The sequence below is a fragment of the Sorex fumeus genome, unplaced genomic scaffold, assembly GCF_029834395.1.
Source record: "Sorex fumeus unplaced genomic scaffold, SorFum_2.1 ptg000017l, whole genome shotgun sequence".
Classification (NCBI taxonomy): Eukaryota; Metazoa; Chordata; class Mammalia; order Eulipotyphla; family Soricidae; genus Sorex; species Sorex fumeus.
Genome location: NW_026606074.1, coordinates 2,740,712 through 2,762,836, shown reverse-complemented (window position 1 = coordinate 2,762,836; position 22,125 = coordinate 2,740,712). Strand labels below are relative to the sequence as shown.

General features: G+C 53.3%; 2 protein-coding genes across 3 annotated transcripts in view; both read left to right on the top strand.

Annotated features, from left to right (window-relative positions):
• CREBRF (CREB3 regulatory factor) overlaps positions 1-8,017 on the top strand; it is a 53,583-nt gene extending 45,566 nt beyond the window's left edge. For both annotated transcript variants that reach the window (XM_056112243.1, XM_056112244.1), the window contains one exon: positions 2,413-8,017. In XM_056112243.1, coding sequence (XP_055968218.1) covers positions 2,413-2,528 — 116 coding nt within the window. In that variant the 3' untranslated portion in view covers positions 2,529-8,017. The remainder of the gene's footprint in view (positions 1-2,412) is intronic.
• Positions 8,018-11,047: 3,030 nt separating this feature from the next.
• BNIP1 (BCL2 interacting protein 1) lies at positions 11,048-16,668 on the top strand. Its single transcript, XM_056112379.1, has 6 exons — positions 11,048-11,138; positions 11,923-12,015; positions 12,612-12,703; positions 13,348-13,449; positions 14,187-14,305; positions 16,303-16,668. Exons 1-6 carry the CDS (start codon positions 11,055-11,057, stop codon positions 16,497-16,499), a joined length of 687 nt encoding a protein of 228 aa, XP_055968354.1. The 5' UTR covers positions 11,048-11,054; the 3' UTR covers positions 16,500-16,668.
• Positions 16,669-22,125: the final 5,457 nt, after the last annotated feature.

Here is a 22,125-nt window from a genome sequence, read left to right as displayed (position 1 = left end):
TCATTCTGGCCCCACAATGAGAACTTTTTAAAAAATTATCTTTTGTTTGTTTTGGGTTGGCTTTGGGGCCACATCTGGCAGTGCTCAGAGCTTACTCGTGGCTGTGCTCAGGTGTCTCTCCTAGCATTACTCAGAGGACCATATTGGCCACAGAAAAGGACACAGGAGAGGAAGTTTGTCCTAGAGAGACAAGGCTTGGCTCCGTGGAGGTGGAGGCATTTCCCACGAAGGGAGCACTGTGAGAAGGGCTCAGCACACTGGTTGTGAGGGACAGGCGGGAAACAGAGAGAACAAAGGAAGCCCTTGAGAGTGCCTTGACATGGCGCCTCCTGTCGCCTCCAGCTGGCGAAGGAAGAGGACTGGGTCGTGCTAGACTCTCTGCTCAGACCATGTGGCTGTTTGTCTCCTGAGGTTTTTTTTTTCTTTTTGGGTCACACCCGGTGATGCACAGAGGTTACTCCTGGCTTTGCACTCAGGAATTACTCCTGGCGATGCTCGGGAGACCATATGGGATGCTGGGAATCGAACCCGGGTTGGCCACGTGCAAGGAAAACGTCCTGTCCACTGTACTATCACTCCAGCCCCCTACTGAGGTTTCTTAAACGGGCATTTTTGGGGGTCACACCCGGGGGTGTGTTACTCCTGGCTCATGCACGCAGGAATTATCCCTGGCGGTGCCCTACTCCAGCCCCACACACCATCATTGTTATTTGTTGTTCTGATTTGGGTTTGTTTTTTTTTTTTTTTTTGGTCCCCGTCTTGCTTAGTTTTGATTCTTATCAATGCTGGTTCTTTCTGCCAGGGAATTCCCGTGGTTGCTTTTCTGACTTCCCCGAGGCTGGGTGCACTCGCCCTGCACGCCCGTCAAGCTCCCTGGGGCTGGACAGAGACTCCCAGCTCCAGCCCTTCCCAGCTGGTTCCTGTGCCCCAGTGAGCAGCCTCCAGTTATTCTATACTTCTTTTTTCACAGATACATTACTTCTCTGTTGACTCATCCTCTGCTAATATTGGTAACATTTGTTTAATGGTATGCATACCTTACAGCTTGCGATAGATTTTCCCCACTCTCTTAAATTTGGGGGGTTTGTGATTTGATTTTGCTCTTTTAATTGCAGTTTTTGTAGGGAACTCAAGAATTAAAATCTCTGGTGCCACACAGGTCACACAGGTTTCTTCCCAAAATCCCCATCTGGAGCATTTAAAATATGTTGGGAGCCCCCCCCCCCCCCCCACTTAAAAGTTTGGTAGAATACTCTTGAACTCTGAACCAGAGGCTGAAGAGATTGTGCAGGGATTTAAGGCTCTTGCCTTATACTTGATAGACCCTGGTTCCGATATCAGCACTTCATATGGCTCCCCCAAGCAGTGCTGGGTGTGGCCCCCCAAAACAAAACCTCATCTGGAGGGTGGAGAGATAGAACAGCGTTTAAGTGGGTAAGGCATTGGCCTCGTGTGCAGTTGATGTGGGTTCAATTCCCAACATATATTTGGTGCCTGAACTCCCGCCAGGAGAGATTCTTGATCACAGAGCCAGCAGTAAACTCCAAGCCTAGCTGGTTGGAGCCCCCGAACACACACACACACACACACACACACACACACACACAACAGAGGGGCTAGAACGATAGTACAGTGGGGAGGACTTTGGCCTTGGACATATAGCCAACCTGGATTTGATCCCCAGCATCCCATACTCCTGAGCATTCCAGGAGTAATTCCTGAGTGCAGAGCTAGGAGCAACCCCTTAACATTGGCAGGTGTGACCCCAAAACCTAAAATATAAATGAAAGACAATAAGAGAAGATAACTCTTCTGAACTTGGTTTCAATGCTTGAATGTATTTCAAAAGATATTGTTAATTTCCTGCAGGTCATCAAATTTATTAAAATTGTCCGTTTTAATTTTTTTCGTTTCCATGACAATGCTGCATTTTCATTTCTTATTTCTGTTGTGATCTTTTCTTTTTCTTTTCTTCCCTTTGGTATATTATGGGCCACACCCAAAGGTGCACAGCTCTGTGCTCAGGGAGTCCTCCTGTTCAGACTCTTTGGGGTTCAGGGAGTTGAACCCAGATTGGCCATATTCAAGGCAAATGCCCTACCCACTATGCTATCTCTCCAGCCCTTCTTTTATTTCTTTTTAATTTGTTTGGGTTTGGGGGGTTGTACCCAGCTGTGCTCAGGCCTTACTGCCGGCTGCTCAGGGTCACTCTTGGCGGTGCTCAGGGGACCCTTAGTGCAGTTCCAGGCCTGGAACTGGGAAGGGCCGCCCTCTTTTATTTCTAGTATGCATTACAGGTTGCTGGGGTTTTTTTCCCCATTAAACTGTTTTTGACTCCACTCGCCCTCGCCCCAGAACCATCCCCAGACACACTCTCCTTCTGTCCCTGAGATTGCCTTTTGTTCTCCTCAGGTCTCCCCGTGGCTGGGCAAACCTCAGAGTTCGTTAACCAGGTGTTGGAGAAGACTGCGGAGGGCAACCCCACCGGGGGCCTGGTGGGGCTGAGGATGCCGAGCTCCAAGGTGTAACTGGACCCGTCAGAGCTGTCTGTGTTCCTCCAGTTGGTCACTGTAAATTTCCATTCTGTTCTGCATGTCAGTTTAGCATTATGTAAACATTTACAATTAGGTTACATTGTTTTAAGAACTAAGTAGCATAAGTGGAGCATGGTCCAAAATACTTGATTATCACATTCTCAGAGCATAAACCTTGCTGAGAAAGGGCTGCTGGAATCAGAATGGAAACCGACGCGCTTCGGTAAACATTTAGGTACAGATCACAAAGAGTCTGTGAGAGCAAAACATTTGGGCCGAGAGCAGACGGTCGCACATGCCAAATACTGTGGTAGGTTTATGCTCTGAACCACACACACAAAATTGAGGAAGCATTTTTTAAACAGTCATTTTAGATTGTTTTTAGAATTCCGGCTTTTTGTTCTGATTTTCCACAACCATTAATCTCACTTGTATATGGCCCAACCCAGCACTCATGTGCCATATTAGATGTTCATTTTCCGAGCTCAATATGGTATATATAAATACATATAAAAATATATATGTAATGTCTGTGCAAGTAAGAAAAAAAGCATATTCTTTGTGCCTTGTATTTTGGGGAAAACTATAAAAACTGGTAATATTTTGTATGATGAAAACCCTAATGGGACAAACAAGATCTACCGATGGAAAAATTACGGGGTTTAAACGTTTTTTGTTCCAACTCTTTTTCAAATTTTTTGAATGTATATAGAACTACGTTGAAATGTAGATACATGCCACAGAGTCTGTGTATTGTATAAAAAAAACAAAACAAAAAACCACAAAAAAAGATGGCTCTAGAAAACTCCTATTTCGGTATTTGACCGGAAGAAGACAAATACTTGCACATTATTGTGATTGTTTTATTTTTTGTACCAAAGATAAATGCAACTGATATGGCAAACTGCCAGTCTAAGTAAAGTTTTGCACAGCTTACATGATACTGTATGAATGTATGAAACAAAAGGAGAAAACAGAAGAAAGGTCAGGGTTAGGGATCTTACTGAACTGTGAATTTTATTTCTGTTTGGGTCCAATTATCTACAGAAGGAGCATCCACACATACATATTACTTTGCTGTTCCTCTAGTTTGCTTCCATAGTAGATAACTTGGTGGCCGTGTAGGTGTCTGTAAGCCCTTTTCTTTCTGCACATATTGTAGGAAATTTTAATATATTTCATTTTAGTAAGCTATTGGTAAAATAGTTTTTGACCTTGAAAATTTTAAGAGTTTATTTAGTTTCATGTAGTATGCGTCCTCCAAACAACCAAAATACAGATTATTTTTATTGTATTATGTATATATATGTAAAGAAAGGCGAAAAGCTAAAAATAATCAAATTCTTTAGTTGCCACTTTTCCAATTGACGTATTATCGTGCATGTAATATTTTCGAAGATCAACACAAGCTTAAAACAATTTATAGATTTTTATATTTTTGTACAGGTATTTTCAGACGAGCTTCTTCAGACTTACGTGTGACTTCTATAGTTTCTAGAACCGAGAAATATTAACACTTAGTTCTAGGTGCTCTTTGGGCTCCCATGCAGCGGCTTCCCTAGCCAGTGTTGTACCTGTGTCACAGCTTTACCTCTTGACGAGACGTGTCTTGTGTCCCGGCAGCGTTATAAACCTTCCTCACAGACTCTTCATCCCGTCTCCCTGACTGTTCTCGAATCTTGTACTTTGAACTCTGAAAATTGTTGGCTTCAAAGATACAGTTAAGAGAGAAAACTCCTGTCTAGCCAGAAGTGAAAAAACCAAAAACTTCCAACTTAGCTGCTGGGAAAGGATCTGTTTCTCCGACTCTTTCTCTTTCCCCTGCCCCTTGGAGATCCCAGTCTTTTCCTGTTTGTCTCCGAAGCGTGTCCCCTTTTCTTTCACATTCCCCGCCCCGCTCCCATTTTGTGTTGCTTACAGCTTAGAGAGTTAACAGAGGCTTCATTCTAAAACACACAGTGAGGACTCTCCGGTGTTGCTTGTCTGTTCTTTGACATCGTGAGACAGAAACTAGGGAAGGATTGTCTCAGCATCGCAGCTGAACAGTAATGCACTCGGGTTGCCTGTGCGCTTGGTGAGACCGAGGGGTTTTTGCTTTCCCGCTGACTGGGCAGTGAGCCCGACGGGCCGGGTTCATGGAATGCAGTGCATGGTAGAAAGCTGTTCCCACTTTGGGAGGGCGAAGGCAAAGCACAGGTTTCTGCTTGGGGTAGGTGAAGGCTTACCAGGGCGTGTCTGGTAAACAGAATCATATTCCAAAATAACGGCAGTTTTGCAGTCAGGTGAAAATCACTTTATGATAGAGATTCAGCTGATGAGGTTTATAAAATTGCCCCTTTGTAGCTGCTCCGTTAGAAATTCTGGTTTTGATACTTTTTTCCTGTCTGCAAACCAGAATTTGATTTTGGGGTCTTGCATTTCAAAATATAAGACTTTGAATCGTTTCGTAGATTCCCTATCCTTGCATTTCAGTGTTTTATAAGTACTACTTAAGTTAAATAGTCAAAAGCTTTTCAATAGTTGAGCTTTTTAATGTTGACACTTTATTTTGTACCTATTTATATATGTATGTATATCTTAGAAGAGCACTTTGTTAAAAAAAAACAACAAAAAAACGAGCATTTTATATGATTCCTGCCATTTGCTGCTAAATCTGGGCTGGTGAGAATGCTGCAGCGATACTTGATCTCCATAAACCCTGGCAGTCAAATGTAGAGTGCAGGTGACACCCTCTTGCTGTTGGACTCGGTCCTAAAGATGACGTAGGCAAGCTGTGCAGCTTTACGTTTTAACCAGGGGACTCTGTGGCATTTCGAAACCGTCTAGACGTGGTTGTACTTTGATGCCAGTAATAATCTGCTTCCTCTGTTGTCATTAAAATGTATACGTGTTGTGTATCACACAAACAGATCTTACAAGGGTGACGGACAAACCCCAGCCAGTGTACATGTTCTGTTTTTGAAAATTGTGGCATGTATTTCCGGGTGAAAACCATGAGGGAAGAATTCTCTCCAAGTTCTGTGTGTTCATACATGGTACACAGAGGGTTCATCATGAGGTCCAGAGTCTTACTCAAAGCGAAGGCATTGTGAATTCACCTCGACTAAGCCCATGGTTCCAAAACAGTGATAAACTTTGACCCTACCACTACTACGACAAAAAATAAAAATAAAAAAGACAAAAAAGTTCTTCCTCGTTTCAGACACACTGGATTCTTTACCGCGTTTGTCTGCGTATGAAAGCATGCTGTCCAGTTGTTCTTGCTAAAATCGTGTCTGAGTTTTGAATTGGGTGCCACACTTTCTCAGTCCATACGATTGCTTTGTTCTCCTGTACCATGTATGATTCTTGTCCTTCCCTATATCCTTCATGACAGATTATGATGTGGCTTTATATTGTGCCTTACTTGTACATTTAAAACGAAACGTCGTCATTCCCTTCCACTTGCTAAATCTTTCCCTTTTGACCTTTCTGGTAAGAGAATCAGAGCTATTATAAAACCATCATGAAGGATTTCAGGTGGGCATGGTTTCCAATTCCCCTTCTTTAGAGCTATTTTATATTTGTATGGAAGACCAGTTTGAGTGGTCTTTGACTCTGAGGGGGAGGAAGAACAGAACTCTCGCTCTGCCCCCATTTCTGCACTAGCATACATCTTCCTTCTGATGCTTGACTTGATTTGCTCCTCGCAATGGTCTGCATTTAAAGAAAGGTGTGTTCATTTCATCTGTTTGAAATTGACTATTTCGTTTTTCCAGGATTTTTTAGGAGAACAGTCCCCATTTTGTTTGTTTTATAAAACAGATGATAAGTCTCTTTAAAAAGAAACAGAAGTATAGTACTTTTGAAATACAATGCTGTTTGGATTTCTTTTTTTATATATAATATTCATACAATTACCTGATGTTTGCCTTCATTAATAAAGCTGTTAGTTTATTCACCAAAACGTCAAGGATGGATGTGCTTTTTTTTTATTCCACATGTTTAAAATTATTTTAGCTGCTACGATTTAGTTACCTTTCTAAGAAATGAATTCAAGTTGCCTTCAGCAGGAATTGACAAAACTTTATGTTCCCTTTCTTTCTAGAGTCTTTCTAAAGTTCTGTTTAAGTATTTTCTAGTTGATTATGTAACAGAATGTTAGCATCTCTCCGAATCTTGAAACTTGAATTTTGGGAATGCATTGAATCCTTCTTTCAGTGTTAAGAGGTTTCAACTGTTCTTCTAGTGAAGTCTGTTGTGGAATACCATTTCCCATGGAACCGAGGCCATTTCCACAACTTTGCACAGTCCTGCAGTCTTGTTCTTCCCTTGGATCACGATATATAAGTCTCACACAGTGCCGTAATACTTCTGGATTCTTTTGTAATCTTTGTAATCTTAACAAGGGCATTATGAGAAGATGACTCCGTGTTTTTTTAATATTTCAAACAAAATGGGATGTAACAGTGAATGTCAACTGTAGGAATGGTTGTTTCGTTTTAGGAATATAAGCATGTGAGGAAAGATGATTAAAATGTACTACTGAGAGTTTCACACTTCATAGGCAAGTGGGATTATGTGTTGAAGCATAATCCTCGTGCCAGTAAATTGACTAAAATGGCAGAAATTCCATCACAGAACTGAATTATGCCAAATTGCCACTTTTGTTTAGGAAAGAGAGATCTGGGGTAGTCAGAGGCGAACAGAACCTTAAACCTACTCTTGGGATTGAAGACTTGGCGGCTGGTGAGAACTTGAGAGTTGGGTATTTCAGTGTGCCAAGTTTGGGGGGACCCAGTTTGCCTCTTTCTCAGCAGTGTAAACACAGTGGTGTAGTCCATTCAGTCCGGGATGGCAGGCAGCAGCACTGATACTGTCTTGCCTGTCACCCGGGGTCTTTTTTTTTTTTTTCAGAACCAAATAATAGAAATCTGTGTGTGTGTGTGTGTGTGTGTGTGTGTGTGTGTGTGTACTGTATCTGCCTTTCCACCCCATTTTTATGACACTGTATTCCACTGCCTGCTTTTTTTTTAACCTTCGTTTCCTCCGATTCATCCTATAACTCAGCACTTGTGGTGAAACACCAGGGCTGACCACACATAAGAAGTGAAAAGCGTAGAAGGGCAAGAATTCAAAGCATCTGTTCACACAATGTCACAGCTTCATTTGCATAGTCGCGTAGGATCCTATTTGTAATACTCTCATAAATATTCTGTAGTTTTGTTCCCTCCCCATACTGGAGCTATGAGCCCTTTTCTTGGATTCAGTCTTGTCTTTTGTCTAGAAAGAATTTTATCTTGTTGACGCATGAGCTGTTTAAAAATTATTCTATTAAATGTTGGTTAATAGTTGTGCAGTTTTCTTTTCAGAAGAAAAGGCATATCAGATGTTGCCTTTGTTTTCTGTCACCTTCCAACCGCTCAGCACTTCTAGTCAGATACAGATTCATCAGTGTATGCAACATCCTTTGTAATTTAAAATAAAAAAATGAAAAGCTTTTGCATCGTTTGCCTTGTGTTTTTTGCCTTCCTTTCTCTGTGGTTTACAGAGGTAACCATCCACATATATTCTCTTCAGCATAACCCACTGCAAAGGAATTCCAAACTTGTCATCTTTTTTAATGCTTTGGGCTGAATTTTTAATAGCATAGTCACATTTAGTTATAAGGTAGTTATTTGTTAAAACATTTTTCACAATGCAGAGCATAATTTTGTTTCTACTTATTTCTCCTCTGTTTCTCCGTGCAGTTGATCTCTGTGAGGGAAATCAGGTATTTGGAGTTCGTCCAGCTCAGCCATTTGTATGTACTTATGGAGTAATTCTATTTTAATTTTTTTGGCTTTTTGAGTCACACCTGGCAATGTTCGGGGGTAACTCCTGGCTCTGCTCTCAGGTATTATCCCGGCGGTACTTGGGACCAAATGGGATGCCGGGGATCGATCCTGGGTCAGCTGCGTGCAAGGCAGATGCCCTCCCCGCTGTGCTACAGCTCCGGCCCCGCTTATGGAATAACTGTAAGCAGGCCTCTGAGCCAGGTATGTCAGCGGACTCAGGTGAACAGCGCTGAAGCAGCGTGGTGCTTCAGCCAATGAAGATGGCTGTACCTGTGCTGCCAAGCCTCACCCTGGGAGATCAGGGTCTTACGGGAACACAGTTCTTGGGGGCGGGGGTGCGGTGGAGGCGACTGTGCCTAGGATTGCAGGACCTCGAAAGAGCGATGCATGGGCTCTGGACACGACTGCCCACGTATCTGCAAGGATGAAGGTGCCACACCCAGTGAGGTGTGCTAGAGAAGTCATAGGTTGGTCTCTGTGTCGTCCGGGACCCCTGAAGAGGAGCTCCTTTCGCTCCTTTTGCCTGACACTGCAGCTGCCGGAAGCAGAGTGGACATGGCCATCCATGGACTTGCCCTCCTCACAAGAGCCTCTCCTGGGCCAGGAGCTTGAAGGTGTGAACGAACCAGGTCAGTATGGTCCTGAAGGAGTGGAACCATCTGAGGTTAGCACCAGCTGGGCAGGTCATTCACTTGTCTAGCTAACCAGGAGCATGCTGTAGTTAGAAAGGATAAGTTGGGAAATTGGGAAATAACTTCATTTTAATATCTCAGGAAGGTTCACACTAGTAAGACCGGGTTAGAAAGTTCTAGAAGGCCAGGCATCCAGTAAGTGCTTGTTGGGTGCTTTCCAGGCAGGGAACTCAGTTGATGCTTTCAGTAATCCCCTGAGGTGGGTGCCCATGTCCAGTTCACAGAGTCGGGTTGGCCTTACGTGAGGGGGACCCACCTTGTACCCAGTTTAGGAGCTCGAGAGCTCCAGTTGGTGTCTGCATTCAAGTTGGTCATCCTCGTCCCCAAGGAACTGGCCCAATTACTGGTAACACATTGGCATCTGTGTAGGAAGGAGCAGGGAAATGATGGGTGTTTAGAATCTCAAGATCAGAAAAGGCCAGATCTAGCAACCGTTGTAGCCGAAAGCCAGTCTCTGGAGCCCTGGGTAAAGGCAGTGGAAGCAAGACAGTTGGCAGTGGTCACTGGGAGTGGGCTAGGAGTGTGATGAGGATGCTTCAGCAGAATCTGAGCCAGAGCATCACCTGCCACCCCTGCAACAGGCCGCCTCTCCTGTAGGTGCTGTGGAGAGCTGGAGGAACAAGTGGGCAAGGTCAGTTTGGCTCCTGTGACACTCTTCAATTGGGGGGGTGGGGAGCCACACGTGGTCTCGGCGCAGGCACTGCCATGTTCAAGGTGGGAACCCGGGGGCAGTGATGTTTGATTTTGTTTTTCTCTGCTCTCAATCCACCTCCCTGTTTGTAAAACTGAACTATTGGGTCAGAGAGAGAGCGCACTGGGTAGGGCACTTTGCACAGAGCTGAGCCGAGTTTAATCCCTAGGAGTGATTCCTGAGCACCACCAGGAGTGGCCCCAAACCCCAGAAAACCCAAACTGGATTATTATCTATTTCAGGGGTGGACATGAGAATTAAGGGACAAATGGAGTTTGGCAGTTGGGACCTTCTAGTCCACCTTGCTCAGGTGAACAGGGTGGGACCTGAAGGGAAAAGCATTTTAGAAGAGGGAACAGCACAGTCCAAAGCTGCAGAGGCAAAAAAGTGCTGGAGGGATCCGGAAAGGAGCAGGGACAGATGGGGGTGGCTCGTGACCCAGAGGACCTGCCAAGAAACCGAACTAGAAAACTTAAATGACTTACTGTTTGTTGGAGGTTGGCTTCTACCATCACCATTATTTCCATCACACCTATTAATCCACCAAAATCACTCTTTTATTAAGATCCCTTAGCCATGATATATCTTAAAAAGTAAATATAGGGGACTTCTGATACAGTCCAGCAGGTATGGCTTTTGCACACAGCCGACCTGGGTATCATTCCTGGCCCCCCCAATCCTCACCAGGAGCACAGACTCAGAAATAAGCCTTAAGAACCACCTGGTGTGGCTCAAAAACCAAAAAATCACCCCCCCAAAAAAATCAATTGTTGGGGCTGGAGCGATAGCACAGCGGGTAGGGCGTTTGCCTTGCACGAGGCTGACCCAGGTTCAAATCCCAGCATCCCATATGGTCCCCTGAGCACCACCAGGTGGTTCTTAATTCCTGAGTGTAGAGCCAGGAGTAACCCCTGAGCATCGCCCGCTGGGCGTGACCCAAAAAAGCAAAAAAAAAAAAAATCAATTGTAAATGACTTAGAAAAGTCTACTTTTTCTGCACAATTTATAGTCATATGAACAATACAAGAAAGTTTAAACAGAAACAGATAATTCCACTTCCTTTCAGGACCTCCCCATTGATTCTTCCTCTCTCCTCTCCTCTCCACCGTGGTGGGGGAAGAATGTTACTGTTAGGATGGCTGAAGGGGGAAGGTGCCGAAGTGGGGGGTGGGGGGGCCTTTTCCTCTCCCAGGCGCCGCCGCGCTCCTCTCCGCTGGCCTCTAGGGGGCGCCGCTCCAGGCAGGCGTCGGGAAGGAAAGGCGCCGGCGCCGAAACGCGTTTGCCCTTGGCCCCCGCCGCGCCCCGTAGCCGGCGCTCCAACATGGCGGCCGCCCAGGACGTCCACGTCCGAATCTGTAACCAGGAGATCGTGAAGTTCGACCTGGAGGTGAAGGCGCTCATCCAGGTACTCGCCCTCGGCCGCGTGGCCGGCCCGAGCGGGGCGGCTCAGGCGGGTGCCCGCGCTGCGCCGCCGCCCCTCGCCGCCCGGCGGTGCTCGGCGCGGACTCCGCGCTCAGTGCTCGGGGGTCCTGCCCGCGGGCTCCGGGAGGGCCAGGGAACGGCCCCTTGCTCCGCCCGAGCCTTGAGTCCTCGTGGCCTCGCCCCAGAGGCCCCTCCGAGACCTGCCTCCTGTCACTGTCCCCGCTAGAAACTCCCTCTTTGGGCGGGGGGGGGGGGCAGGCCGACACATCCTGGCGGTGCTCGGGAGACCCGGCGGCTGAGGTCCATCCCGGGGTGGGGGGCATCCCGCATGCGAGGCAAGCCTCTTAGCCCCTGCGCCTCTCTCGGGTCCAGAAACAGACCCCGAGACCGACCCTGGGGGCCCGGGGCGACAGTGCGGCGGGGAGGGCGCTGCCTCGCACGCAGCCCACCGGGGTTCCCTCCCTGGCGTCCCAAGCACGCCGGGAGGATTCCTGAGTGCAGAGCCGGGAGTAGCCTCTGGGCACCGCTGGCACGGCCCAGAAGCTCTCCTTTAGCTTGGCTCTAAGAACTGCGGTTCCTGCTTGGGGAAACGGTCGGGTGGGGAAAGTCGATCTGCCCATTCCCTGCCGAGCATGCAGCATCCTCGTGATCCAGAGTTCCAGCGTCTTTCCCTGATGCCCAGATCTTGTTGGCCCCAGTCTAGGGGTCGGGGTGAGCCCGGCTCTGAGCCTTGAGCAATGCCCCCTCTTCCCTTCCCTGCCTCCTAGGACATCCGAGACTGTTCGGGACCCTTGAGCGCGCTGACCGAGCTCAACACGAAAGTGAAAGAGAAGTTCCAGCAGCTGCGCCACAGGATCCAGGTGAGATACTGTGGACGGGAGCGGAGAAGGGGCCAGCCTGAGAGCTGGCCGGGTTTCTCGCCGGCTGAGCCGGGTTTCAGCTCTCCAGGTCAGGAAGAGCCCTGCGGGCGGGCAGGAAAACCACTGCTGGCAGGACACCCTTGTCCTGGGCTCCTTACCCTGAAAGCTCCAAGTCACCCACGTTCCTCTCTGTCTGTCGCATAGTCCCCCCCCAGACCCCCAGCTCTGCTTCCTTCCGTCACTCGGCCCTGCCTCTGCCTTTCAGCTTCCCTAGCCACATCCCACCGTGCTCCTCCAGCGGCACTGTGCTCCTTGCTGCCTCCAGAACCGGTGGAGCCGGGAGGAGGACCTGCCAACTGGGGCGTCCTGCTGCTGTGCCAGGCAGGGGCCAGGGACCAGCCAGTCCTGGGTGGGTTCTGAGGCTGCTGCTTGCTGCAGGGTGTAAAGACTCTGCTTTGGGTCACATCTGGTCCCCTAAACCCTGTCAGGAATGATCCCAGAGCACCAGGAATAGCCCCTGAGCACAGTCGGGTGTGGCCCCCAACCCCCAAGTGAAAGCGCTAGACTTGCTTTAACAGAGACTCTCTTCCTTCAAGGAGCTTGAACAGTCAGCCCGAGAGCAGGACAGAGAGTCGGAGAAGCAACTTCTGCTCCAGGAAGTGGAGAATCACAAAAAGCAGATGCTCAGGTAGGGGCTGATTCCCTGCTTCCGGGGCTGCCCAGAACCCTGCCTGTCCTTCTTCACCAGTCACTTGGACAGAGGCACCAGCTTCCCTCTGGATCAGTAATCCTCAGAGGGACGCAGCGGAGCTGTGCTAGGTAGTTGTCTTGGAATTCCAGACGATCGTCGCTGTTAAAGGGTCTGGCTTAAGGGCTCAACAGTTGGGGGGAACAGAGAAATAGGACAGTGGGTAGGGTTCTTGCCTTTCAGGCGGCCAACACAGTTCCATCTCCAGCACCCTGTACGGTCCCCTGAGTCCCACCAGGAGATATCATTGAGCACAGAGCCAGGAGCAAGCCCTGAGCACTGATCAGTATGGCCCCAAACAAAAAACTTTAAAAGTGACTTCATATGCTAGGGGGACTTTGTCACCCCCAAGTCTAGGACCTTGGTCATGGCCCCCTTTAGCTCCCCAGGATGTGGAGGGAGGAAGGGACCGCCGGTGATGACCATGGGGGTATGGAGGAGAGGGTTTGCACTGGAACAGTTTCTGGGGAGTGGGGGTGCCTTGCATCCATCCCTCCCCGTCCCGAAGGAAGGACTACGGTGAGTTGAGCTCCCTGGTGGGGAGCAGGGGTCAGCAGTGCTCACCCCCCTTCTTCCGTTTCCAGCAACCAGACGTCATGGCGGAAAGCCAACCTCACCTGCAAACTGGCCATCGACAACCTGGAGAAGGCACAGCTGCTACAGGGCGGGGACCTTCTGCGGCAAAGGTACCGCGCCTTCCGCCTTCCTCTGGGCGCCCCGAACCGGGTCCCGCCCTCGCATTCCCACCTCCTCTGTTGGCCTCTAGTGTCCTGCAGGGAAAATGTCTCGCTTTGAAAGAAATGCGCACTTCCTTGCCCTGGGTTACTAAGAGCATGACAGCCGGTGGGAGTCAGACCTCACATATGCAACTTCAGGGGCTGGAGAGCTTACACCACGGGGAGGGCGCTTGCCTTGCGTGCAGCTGACCCGGGTTCAATCCCTAGCACCCCATAGGGTCCAGACTCTGTGAGGAGTGATCCCTGAGCACTGCTGGGTTAGCCAGCAACAGAAAAAAATGGTGTGCCTTCCCCTGCTCTTTACTTCCCCATCTGGAGTATGGCCAGGTGGCTTCCCGTCCTCCCAGGAGACTCTCCGAGCCTCTGGTCACTGGCACACATCCCCTGCTCCCGTGTTTAGCCAGTGAGTGCCTTGGCCGCATCCGGGTCTTTCCTTGGAGAGTCCCGGGCTGAGAGTGTTGGCGCCCAGCACCGGCATTTCTGAGGCTCCCAGTCCCTGCTCTCACGTCATTCCAAAAGGCCTTTGCGTGGCGCCTCGGCATCTGGAACATTCCCTCACCAGGCGCCGTCTCAGCCTGTCCAGGGGGGCACAGGTGCTACCATGGTGCCAGGCACCGCAGGTAGCCCCTCCCTTGAGCAGCATCCCCAGCACCGCCGCTAACGGCCCCCTCCCTCTGCACTTGCAGGAAGACCACCAAGGAGAGCCTGGCGCAGTCGTCGAGCGCCATCACCGAGAGCCTCATGGGTATCAGCAGGATGATGGCGCAGCAGGTGCAGCAGAGTGAGGAGGCCGTGCAGTCCCTGGGTAATGCTGCGCCCGCCCGCCCTCTCCCCTGCGGCCCCTCTGCCCCACCCCTCCTGGCTTGTGCATCCTCTCTGCAGGCTCAGTTCTGCGACAGCCTGTCGGACCCCGTGTGTGGAGGCTGCTCTTCTTCTCTGTTTGGTTCTTCTAGTTGTCCTGGGCCATCTCTCCCCGTGGCCTCTACCCGGAGGCTGCTGTGGGCAGCGACCCTGCCCGCTCGGCTGTGAGCACCGGCACCGGGCCGAGCCCCAGAGCAGGTTGCGGGGAGGTCCTCAGCCCCACAGCTGAGTTTCGTGTGTCTGCCGAGCTGGTCAGCGGGACTTCAGTGCTTTCGCCCGGTTCCTTTGGAAGAATGTTGTTTGGGGCTGGAGCGACAGTACGGCAGAGAGGCACCTGCCTGGGTCCCACCCCCGGGACTCCCCCCGAGCACTGCCAGATGTACCCTCCCCGAGGAATATTTTATTAGTCCCCTCCCTCCTTGTCCTATTGATTTCCGTTGGTTTAGAAGATTCCAGGGTTTCTTGGGAGACTGGATTTAGGGCTCCCTGCACCCACCACCAAGATTCAGACCACTCCTCCGCAGATACACCCCTCCCTCTTGCTGGCAACCCCCAAGTCTCGCCGAGGCTTGCAGCTGCCGGTTGCTTTCTCCAGCGGTTCAGTTCCGCATCTGCATGACACACCTGGCAGCTGTCTCCTTCTCTGGCCTCTCAGCTGGGTGCTTGGGGGCCGGCGTTAGATTCCCAAAGGCCCGGGTCCTTTTTTGCTTTTGATTTTAGGGTTTTTGGCCCCACCCGGCGGTGCTTAGGACTGACTCCTGACTCTGTGCTCAGAGATCCCTCCTGCCAGGGCTCAGGGGCCCTGTGGGTGCTGGGGATGGATGTGGGGTGGCCATGTGTAGGGCAGGGCCCTCTTGTAGTCTGTGTCTCAGGCCCAGGCTCGCCCTTTCACATGGCCGAGTCTGGTGGCCACAGTCCATGTGGGGCTCCTCGCGTGGCCCTTGGTGGGATCCATGTTTTGGCGACTGTGAACTTAAGGGTGGGAAATGGCACTTGGGATGGAGCGAGTCGGCAACGCCTGGGCCTGCGGGGCCGTGGCCATCCAGGTGCCACCTTCTGTCTGTGTGTAGGGGTGCACGGCATGCGGGCAGATGGCTCCGTGCTCGAGCTGCGGGGTGCAGGGGGTCCCAGAGCCAAGCTGGGATCCCAGCAAGGCCTGCACCTGCCCACAGGCCCTCCAGTCCCTGAGTTCCGCCCTCGGGCCACACACACGCTCCAGCCGGCACTGTCCGTGCACATGGTGTGAAATGGTGCGGTGACGGTTTGGATCGGCATTTCCCTGGGGTGCTGAGTGCTAATGCAGCAGTGGGGCCAGCAGTACCTGAGTGCTGCCCGTGTGTCCGAAAACCTAAAAAGTGATAATTCCGAGCATCCCTCATGTGTCTGGGCCAGCGGTGCGCTTCCCTTGGGGAAATGCTTATTCGGTTATTTTGCCTGTTTAAAAATGTCTTCTGCGACTCTTCAGGCCGTCTGAGTTCCTTCTATATTTTGGGTCCCAGCCCCTGTCCCGTGTGTGCCGTGCAGATTCCTCCCAGTGTGAGCCTTGCCATGACCCCGTGTGACCCGTTCCAGTTTGGCCACTTCACAGTGCCCTGCATGCTGCTCTCTTGCCTCTCTCCCTGCGTCTCCCTGGCAACCCGGGCGCAGCTCCCCGCCCCCAGGTCCTCCTGCAAAAAATCGGGGAAGTTTACTTCGGGAAGGTGTCTCCAACCTGGAGGCAGGGTCTGACCACCAAACTCTGCCGCCCGGGACTTTGCTCAGCGGCAGGGCCTGTGCCTCGCGCCTTGGGCTCTGAGTTTGAGCCTTGAAGCAGAGCCTCAAAGCCCAAGGGTGCCACCCGGGCCCTCCTTCCTCTGGCAGGACGGTGCCCTCACCCCCGCTTCCTGCTGCTCCAGCCCGGACCGCACCGCCTCTGAGCCAGGCTCCTCTCTTGCGTTTCAGTCAATTCTTCCCGGACTATCCTGGATGCCAATGAGGAGTTTAAGTCCATGTCAGGCACCATTCAGTTGGGACGGAAGCTCATCACCAAGTACAACCGCCGGGAACTGACCGACAAGCTGCTCATCTTCCTGGCCCTCGCCCTCTTCCTCGCCACTGTCCTCTACATCATCAAAAAGCGCCTCTTTCCCTTTCTGTGACTGTGGAGTGCCCGACTCCTGTGTCCGGGGGGCCACGTTCCTGAATGCGGCCCACTGCGTGCTCAGAAGTTGGGATCTAACGGCCCCAGGCAGCTGCTAGTGACCCGCTAATGGAAGGCCAGCAGAGGACAGAGAACGTGACGCCCAGGCCCGCCTCTGGGGCGTGCGGGTGCTTCTCCCGCTGCCACGGGGCGTGTGGGTGCTTCTCCCACTGCAGTGGCAGGAAGGGGTGGGAGCTGGTTGGAAACTCGTATTCATTCCTTGAATAAATGTGACTATTTATTTATTTATTTCCGTTGTTCTGGCAGCACTCGCGTGGCACTGAGCCAGCTAGGCTGGATGCTTCAATGCTCAGGCCCAGCTGGACCTGCCAAGGCCACCCCAGCGGTGCTCGGGGGGAGGGGGGGGCTCGTGGTACCAGGGACTGAACCAAGGGATTGAGCTCTCCCGGAATGAAGCGTGTTGGGTCGTTTCCTTGGGAACTGGCATGCCTCTTGCCAGCTTCTGCGCCAAGATTGTAGACCCGGGTCCGCCCGGGCTTAGCTGGCAGATTTGCTCATTCGGAAAGGGATCCCGGAGCAACCGCCACACAGCATCTTACCCAACCTGTGGACACACATAAGCACGGGGGGGGGGAGCAGCCACAGCCCCCCCCCAGGAGCAAGAGGATCCTGCAGGCTCCAGAGGGGGGCACACAGCCTCGCTTTCCCTCCGCTGCCGCCCGCTCGCCCGCCCCTGCCTCCCTCTCTGTGGTTCTGAGCTAAATATAACCAGGGGAGTGAAGCCAGCGATAAGCCACGGCCAGGCTGGGCCAGCGCCAGGGCGGGCAGGCTGGGGTTGGGGAGCCTGTGCAGGAGCCCGGAGCCCGGGGCAGGCCCGCACAGAGGCAGAGGGAAGGCTCTGCCCGACTTTGGGTCTCGAACTCCCAACTGCGTGACCAAGGGCCGGTCGCCTTGTACCTCCCAGGCCCCGTCCTCGTCCTGCAAAGTCAAGAGTCCAGCTGAGACCCCAAGAACGCAGAGCTGCCCATGAACCCTCCTCTCAGGCCTCCCGGGGGGCCGCAGCTCTCACCCCTGGACCCTGGGAAGGCGGCGGGTCCTGGAAATGTGTTGAGGTCTGTTGGCACAGCGGGTATCAGGAGTTGCGGTGTTGGCGATAAGTGGCAGTGGGCACGGGACCAAGCCAGAGAGACTGGCAGCCGGGTTGCCCCCCACCGGCTGGCTAGCTTCAGGAGAGACAGAAAGGGAGGGAAGAAAGAAAAAGGGGGGGGGGGGAGCGTGCACTTTTTATTGGCGGCCTTAAACAGCTGGGATGCTCGGTGCAAACGGCGCCCCTGGGCCTTATTTCTAGTCCTCGGGAGCGGAGGAGAAGGCGCCGCTGGGAAACGCCCGGGATTCCAGCTGTCGGTGCTGCAGATGGCTGGGGTCAGCGGGGCTGCTCTGGCCGGCATTTTTCTTGACTACTTCCTGTGCCCTGTCAGCGGCGCACCTCCCTAAAATTCTCCCTGTGTCACGGGGTTACCCTTCCCCTTGCCGCCTCATCTGGAAAAGCCCATAAGGCGGTCCCGCCACCCTCTGGGCTCCGGGGGCACACTCGGCCAGGAGGGGGCGCTGTTCTCATTCCCTCGCGGCTCCCAGGGCTGTCGGTCCGTGAAGTTCAGCAGAACGGGAGACGTTCCGTTCCTCCTTACCTGCCGAGAGCCAAAAATGTCAATAAGCGTCCAAAGCTTCCCTCTCTGTGTTGCTTGGGGGAAGCATTCCGTCAGCGTTCCTTTGCTGGGAGTGTAGGGCAAGCTTGGTTGCGGCCCGGTATCGAGCAGAGGGCCCGGGGCCAGATTCTGGAGGAAAGGTACTGGCCCTGCTTTGGGCTGCAGCGGCTGCATCCAGGCACCATCCTGGCACTACCCCGAGCACCCCCCGGAATAGCCCCTGGGCACGGCCAGGTGTGGCCCACAACAGAAATGCCCAGGGCAGAGCTCCTTTACCCTGGCAGTATTAACTGAGCATCTGCTTTGTGCGAAAAAGCCAAGTCTTGGCGCTGGGCAGTTGATCCGTGGTGAATCTCCCCAGTCATTGTCGGGAACCAAGTGTGTGGGGGGCTCGGGGTGGAGCAGGATCTTGGGGACCCGGAAGGTCAGTGTGGGGCCTCCTGAGGTGACCCAGCATGAGGCGGCAAGCCGAGTTGGTGTGGTTGAGGGGGTGCTACGGTGGGGCACTTCGCCCCAAGTTTGGCCCCCACCCAGGCTCCAGCCCAGCCCGGGACTTGTCCTTGATGCTGTACCCAGTTGTTGGTTGGGTCCTCTCGAACCCCGGCATTTGGTGGCACAGGCGGGGCACAGATCTGAGCAGGTCTGAGTGAGGTTCAGGACTGCCAGAACCTTCAGTTCTGGTCTGTTTGGGGGCGCTGGGTGGGAGTGTGAGAGGCGGGAGGAGTCGCTGGGGGGTGGGAGAGCAGAGCCGTGGGTGGGCCTGGGCCTTAGGGATGGGGCAGCGGCCTGGATGTGACTTAGGTGAGCCAAGGCTGGGGGCGGCCGAGGGGCAGAGTGACGCCGGAGCGGGGTGCCCCACAGAACCCATGTGTTCTCATTTCGTTTTATTTTCCCTTTGGTTTTTGGGCCACACCTGGTGGCGCTTGGGGCTTACTCCTGACTTTGTGCTCAGGCTTCGCTTCTGGGACCTTTGGGATGCCGGGGATCAAACCCAGCTGAGCCACATGCAAAGCAAGCGCCCTCCCCGCTGTACTGTCCTCCCGGCCCCGCCTGGTTCTCAAGCCACAGAGCTGAGCCACCTTAGGGAGCTGTGGGGCACGGGCTGGTCCCCGGGGAGCACCAGGCGGGCAGGGAGCCGAGTCACCACCTCCCAAAACTCTCCCTACACGCCCCGGGTCCCCCTGTCCTCCTGACTTCTCCCCCACGTCCCCTGGACGTGGGTGGGGGTGGGTCCTTGTCCCTTCCCTTCCCCAGGCAGAAGGGACAGCTGTGTTCTGGGAAGGGGGGGACACACTGTTTCCAGTCCCACCATGTTGTCGCTCATATTGGATCGGGGCTGCTTGTAGGGTGGGAGGGGGGGGGACAGGAAGAACAACAGGGGTGACAGGGAAGGGGAGCGCTCTGCTTTCTCTCCTGGCTAAGGTGGTCTCTCCCCTGGGGCCCTGCCTGAGGCTCTGCCCCATCCAGCAAGGGCAGAACAAAAATAGCTGGGGGCTAATCTAAGAGATAGTGCGGGAGGCCCACAGAGTTGCCAGGAATGAGGGGCTGCGGGCTGGGGGCAAGGAGGGGGGTGTTACTGGCCCCCCCATCCCTTCAGGCCCCTCAGCAGAGCCCCAGGGTTCTCAGCAACTTGCATTTCTGGGCGGCTTTGGGTGCAGGCGGGGAGGCCTGGGTTCCAGTGCTCCTGGCGGGTGCGCTGGGTAGGGATCCCCCCACTCCCCAGAACAGCAGGAGCACTGACAGCAGAGGGCCCCACAGTGTCCCCAGGGCACACGACCCTGCACTCACCCCTCAACCACAGTGGGGCCTCTGGGGCATGACTGAGGGGCCCAGTGTCTGGGCAGAGAGGACGCTGGGGGGACATCTCTGGCCACTGGACGTGGCGTGCTCAGGCGTGCGGCTTGGCGCCCTGTGAACTTTCTGAGTGCCTTCTCTGGAAAACCGGCTGGTCACATCCTCTGCCCTGGTTTTGAGTTCGTTCCTCTGCTGTTGCTCTGTTTGCTATTCTTTGGATTGTTCTTTATTGGGGGGCGGGGTCACATCCGGCAATGCTCAGCGGCCACTCCTGGCTCTGCACTCAGGAATTATTCCTGGCAGTACTCGGGAAGCTATATGGATGCCGGAGATCAAAACCGGGTTGGCCACGTGCCAGGCAAACACCCTCCCCGCTGTGCTGTCACTCTGGCCCGCTTTTTACTGTTGTTAAATCTGTTTTTCTTCTCCCGGTCCCATAATCCTTTTGGGGGGGGTGTTGGGGCACACCCAGCTCTGTCCAGGGCTTATTCCTGCCTCTGCGCTCAGGGATCACTCCTGGTGGGGCTCAGGGCACCGAGGCTTTCGTCGTAAACTGGGGTGGAGCCAGGTCAGTGCTCTGAGCCCTCGGTTTGGTCCCAGCACTGCGTGGTCCCCAGGCGTTACTGGGAGAGACCCTGAGCCGCAGAGCGGGCTAGCCCCGAGGCCACCTGGTGTGGCCCCCCAAACCACGCCAGCCCAAAGGCATCTCCAGAGCTCATCGTGCCGTCCGCCCCCCCGGGAGAATGGCATGCCTTTCCTTGGCCGGAAGCTGCGTCCTCTGGGCTCGGGCAGTTTGTCCACTTCCCTGCTGAGGGGCATTTTCGGGTTCTCTCCACTCCGGAGCTCTTGTGAGTATCTCTGAGCATTACGGCTACTTCTTATTTAGTTCTTTGGTCGGTTCAGCGGCCACGCCTGGTGATGCTCAAGCACTCAGGGGCCACTCCTGGCGGGGCTCCTGAGCGTTCAAGGCCAGCCCCTCCCAGCTGTGCTGTCTCTGGGTGGACTCCCTTCTTTTCCTGCAGTCGCTCTCCGAGTTTGCCAGGGCCCAGGGGAACTTGCACTTTCACTCTCGAAGCGCCCAGCTCCCTGCACAAGTCCCCTGCCTCGTCATCTGTGAGCTGTGTGACATAAACCAAGTGCCTTAACCTCTCTGAGCCGCATCTCCTCTCTGCCATTGAAAGAGACGAAAATTCAGGGAACCTGAAGGAGGTGAAAACAAAACAAAACAAAACAAAACACAAGGCTGCTGGGGAAAAGTGCTGCCCATGCTCTGAGTGTGTCTCTGCAGCGCGTCTCTCTGTTGCGTTGCCTGCTTATTCGCACGCCGGACAGCCCGTGTTCTCTCCTGAAAACACAGTTCTCCATCCTCTCCCGCCACATCTTTCTTCCCCCCCCCCCCACATCTTTCTAAAGAAGTTTCAATAAATACTATCTTGCTTCACGAAGAAAACAGCGCTGAGTGGGGCCTTGCCTATGGGCGGCTCAGCTGAGGCCTTAGGCTCCTGGTCCCCAGGCGGCTGGGAGTGACCCTCCCCCCAAGCCCCAAGCCCCAAGCCCCAAGCAGCCCTTGAATTCCACCGGGCGGCCCAAACCAGAATCCCACACTGGAACATGAGCGTGCGGGCACATTGCTGAGCGAGCGAGCGAGCAACTGAGAACGGGTCTCGTCGGCCTACGAGAACTTGCCATCGCTCCCTGGCCGGTCGCGTGTTCGGGACTTGGCTTTGGGTTTCGGGACTCGCTCCCTGCCAGGACACGGAGGTGTCCTCATCGCCTCTGACCTGTTCCCGACAGAGGCAGGAAGCCAGCCAGGGAGCTGGCACTGGGGCGGGGTTCTCAGGGAGCCCGCCCCGCGCCCCCCCTAGTTTGCAGGAGCTGGACGGGGCGGGGGGGGGGCTCTGAAGGGTCTCATGGCACAGGGACGGGGAGGGGGGAAACAGTGGGTCCATCGTGATTGGCCCAGATCCTGCCCCATTTCCATGGGAACTTTGCCATCGTGGCCTGGAGGTCTCTCCGGAGGCACCAGTGAGCGCATGTACCCGCCACTGAGCCTCTCTCTGCCCGCCCCCAGGCCATGCCAGTTGCCCCTCAACCCAGGGGGTCCTCCAACAAGAGGAAAAGGAG

Coding starts and splice junctions, on each gene's coding strand:
- BNIP1 (XM_056112379.1), top strand. CDS start 11,055: ATGGCGGCCGCCCAGGACGTCCACGTCCGAATCTGTAACCAGGAGATC. Junction 11,139..11,922: donor AGGTGAAGGCGCTCATCCAG/GTACTCGCCCTC, acceptor CCTGCCTCCTAG/GACATCCGAGACTGTTCGGG. Junction 14,306..16,302: donor GGAGGCCGTGCAGTCCCTGG/GTAATGCTGCGC, acceptor CTTGCGTTTCAG/TCAATTCTTCCCGGACTATC.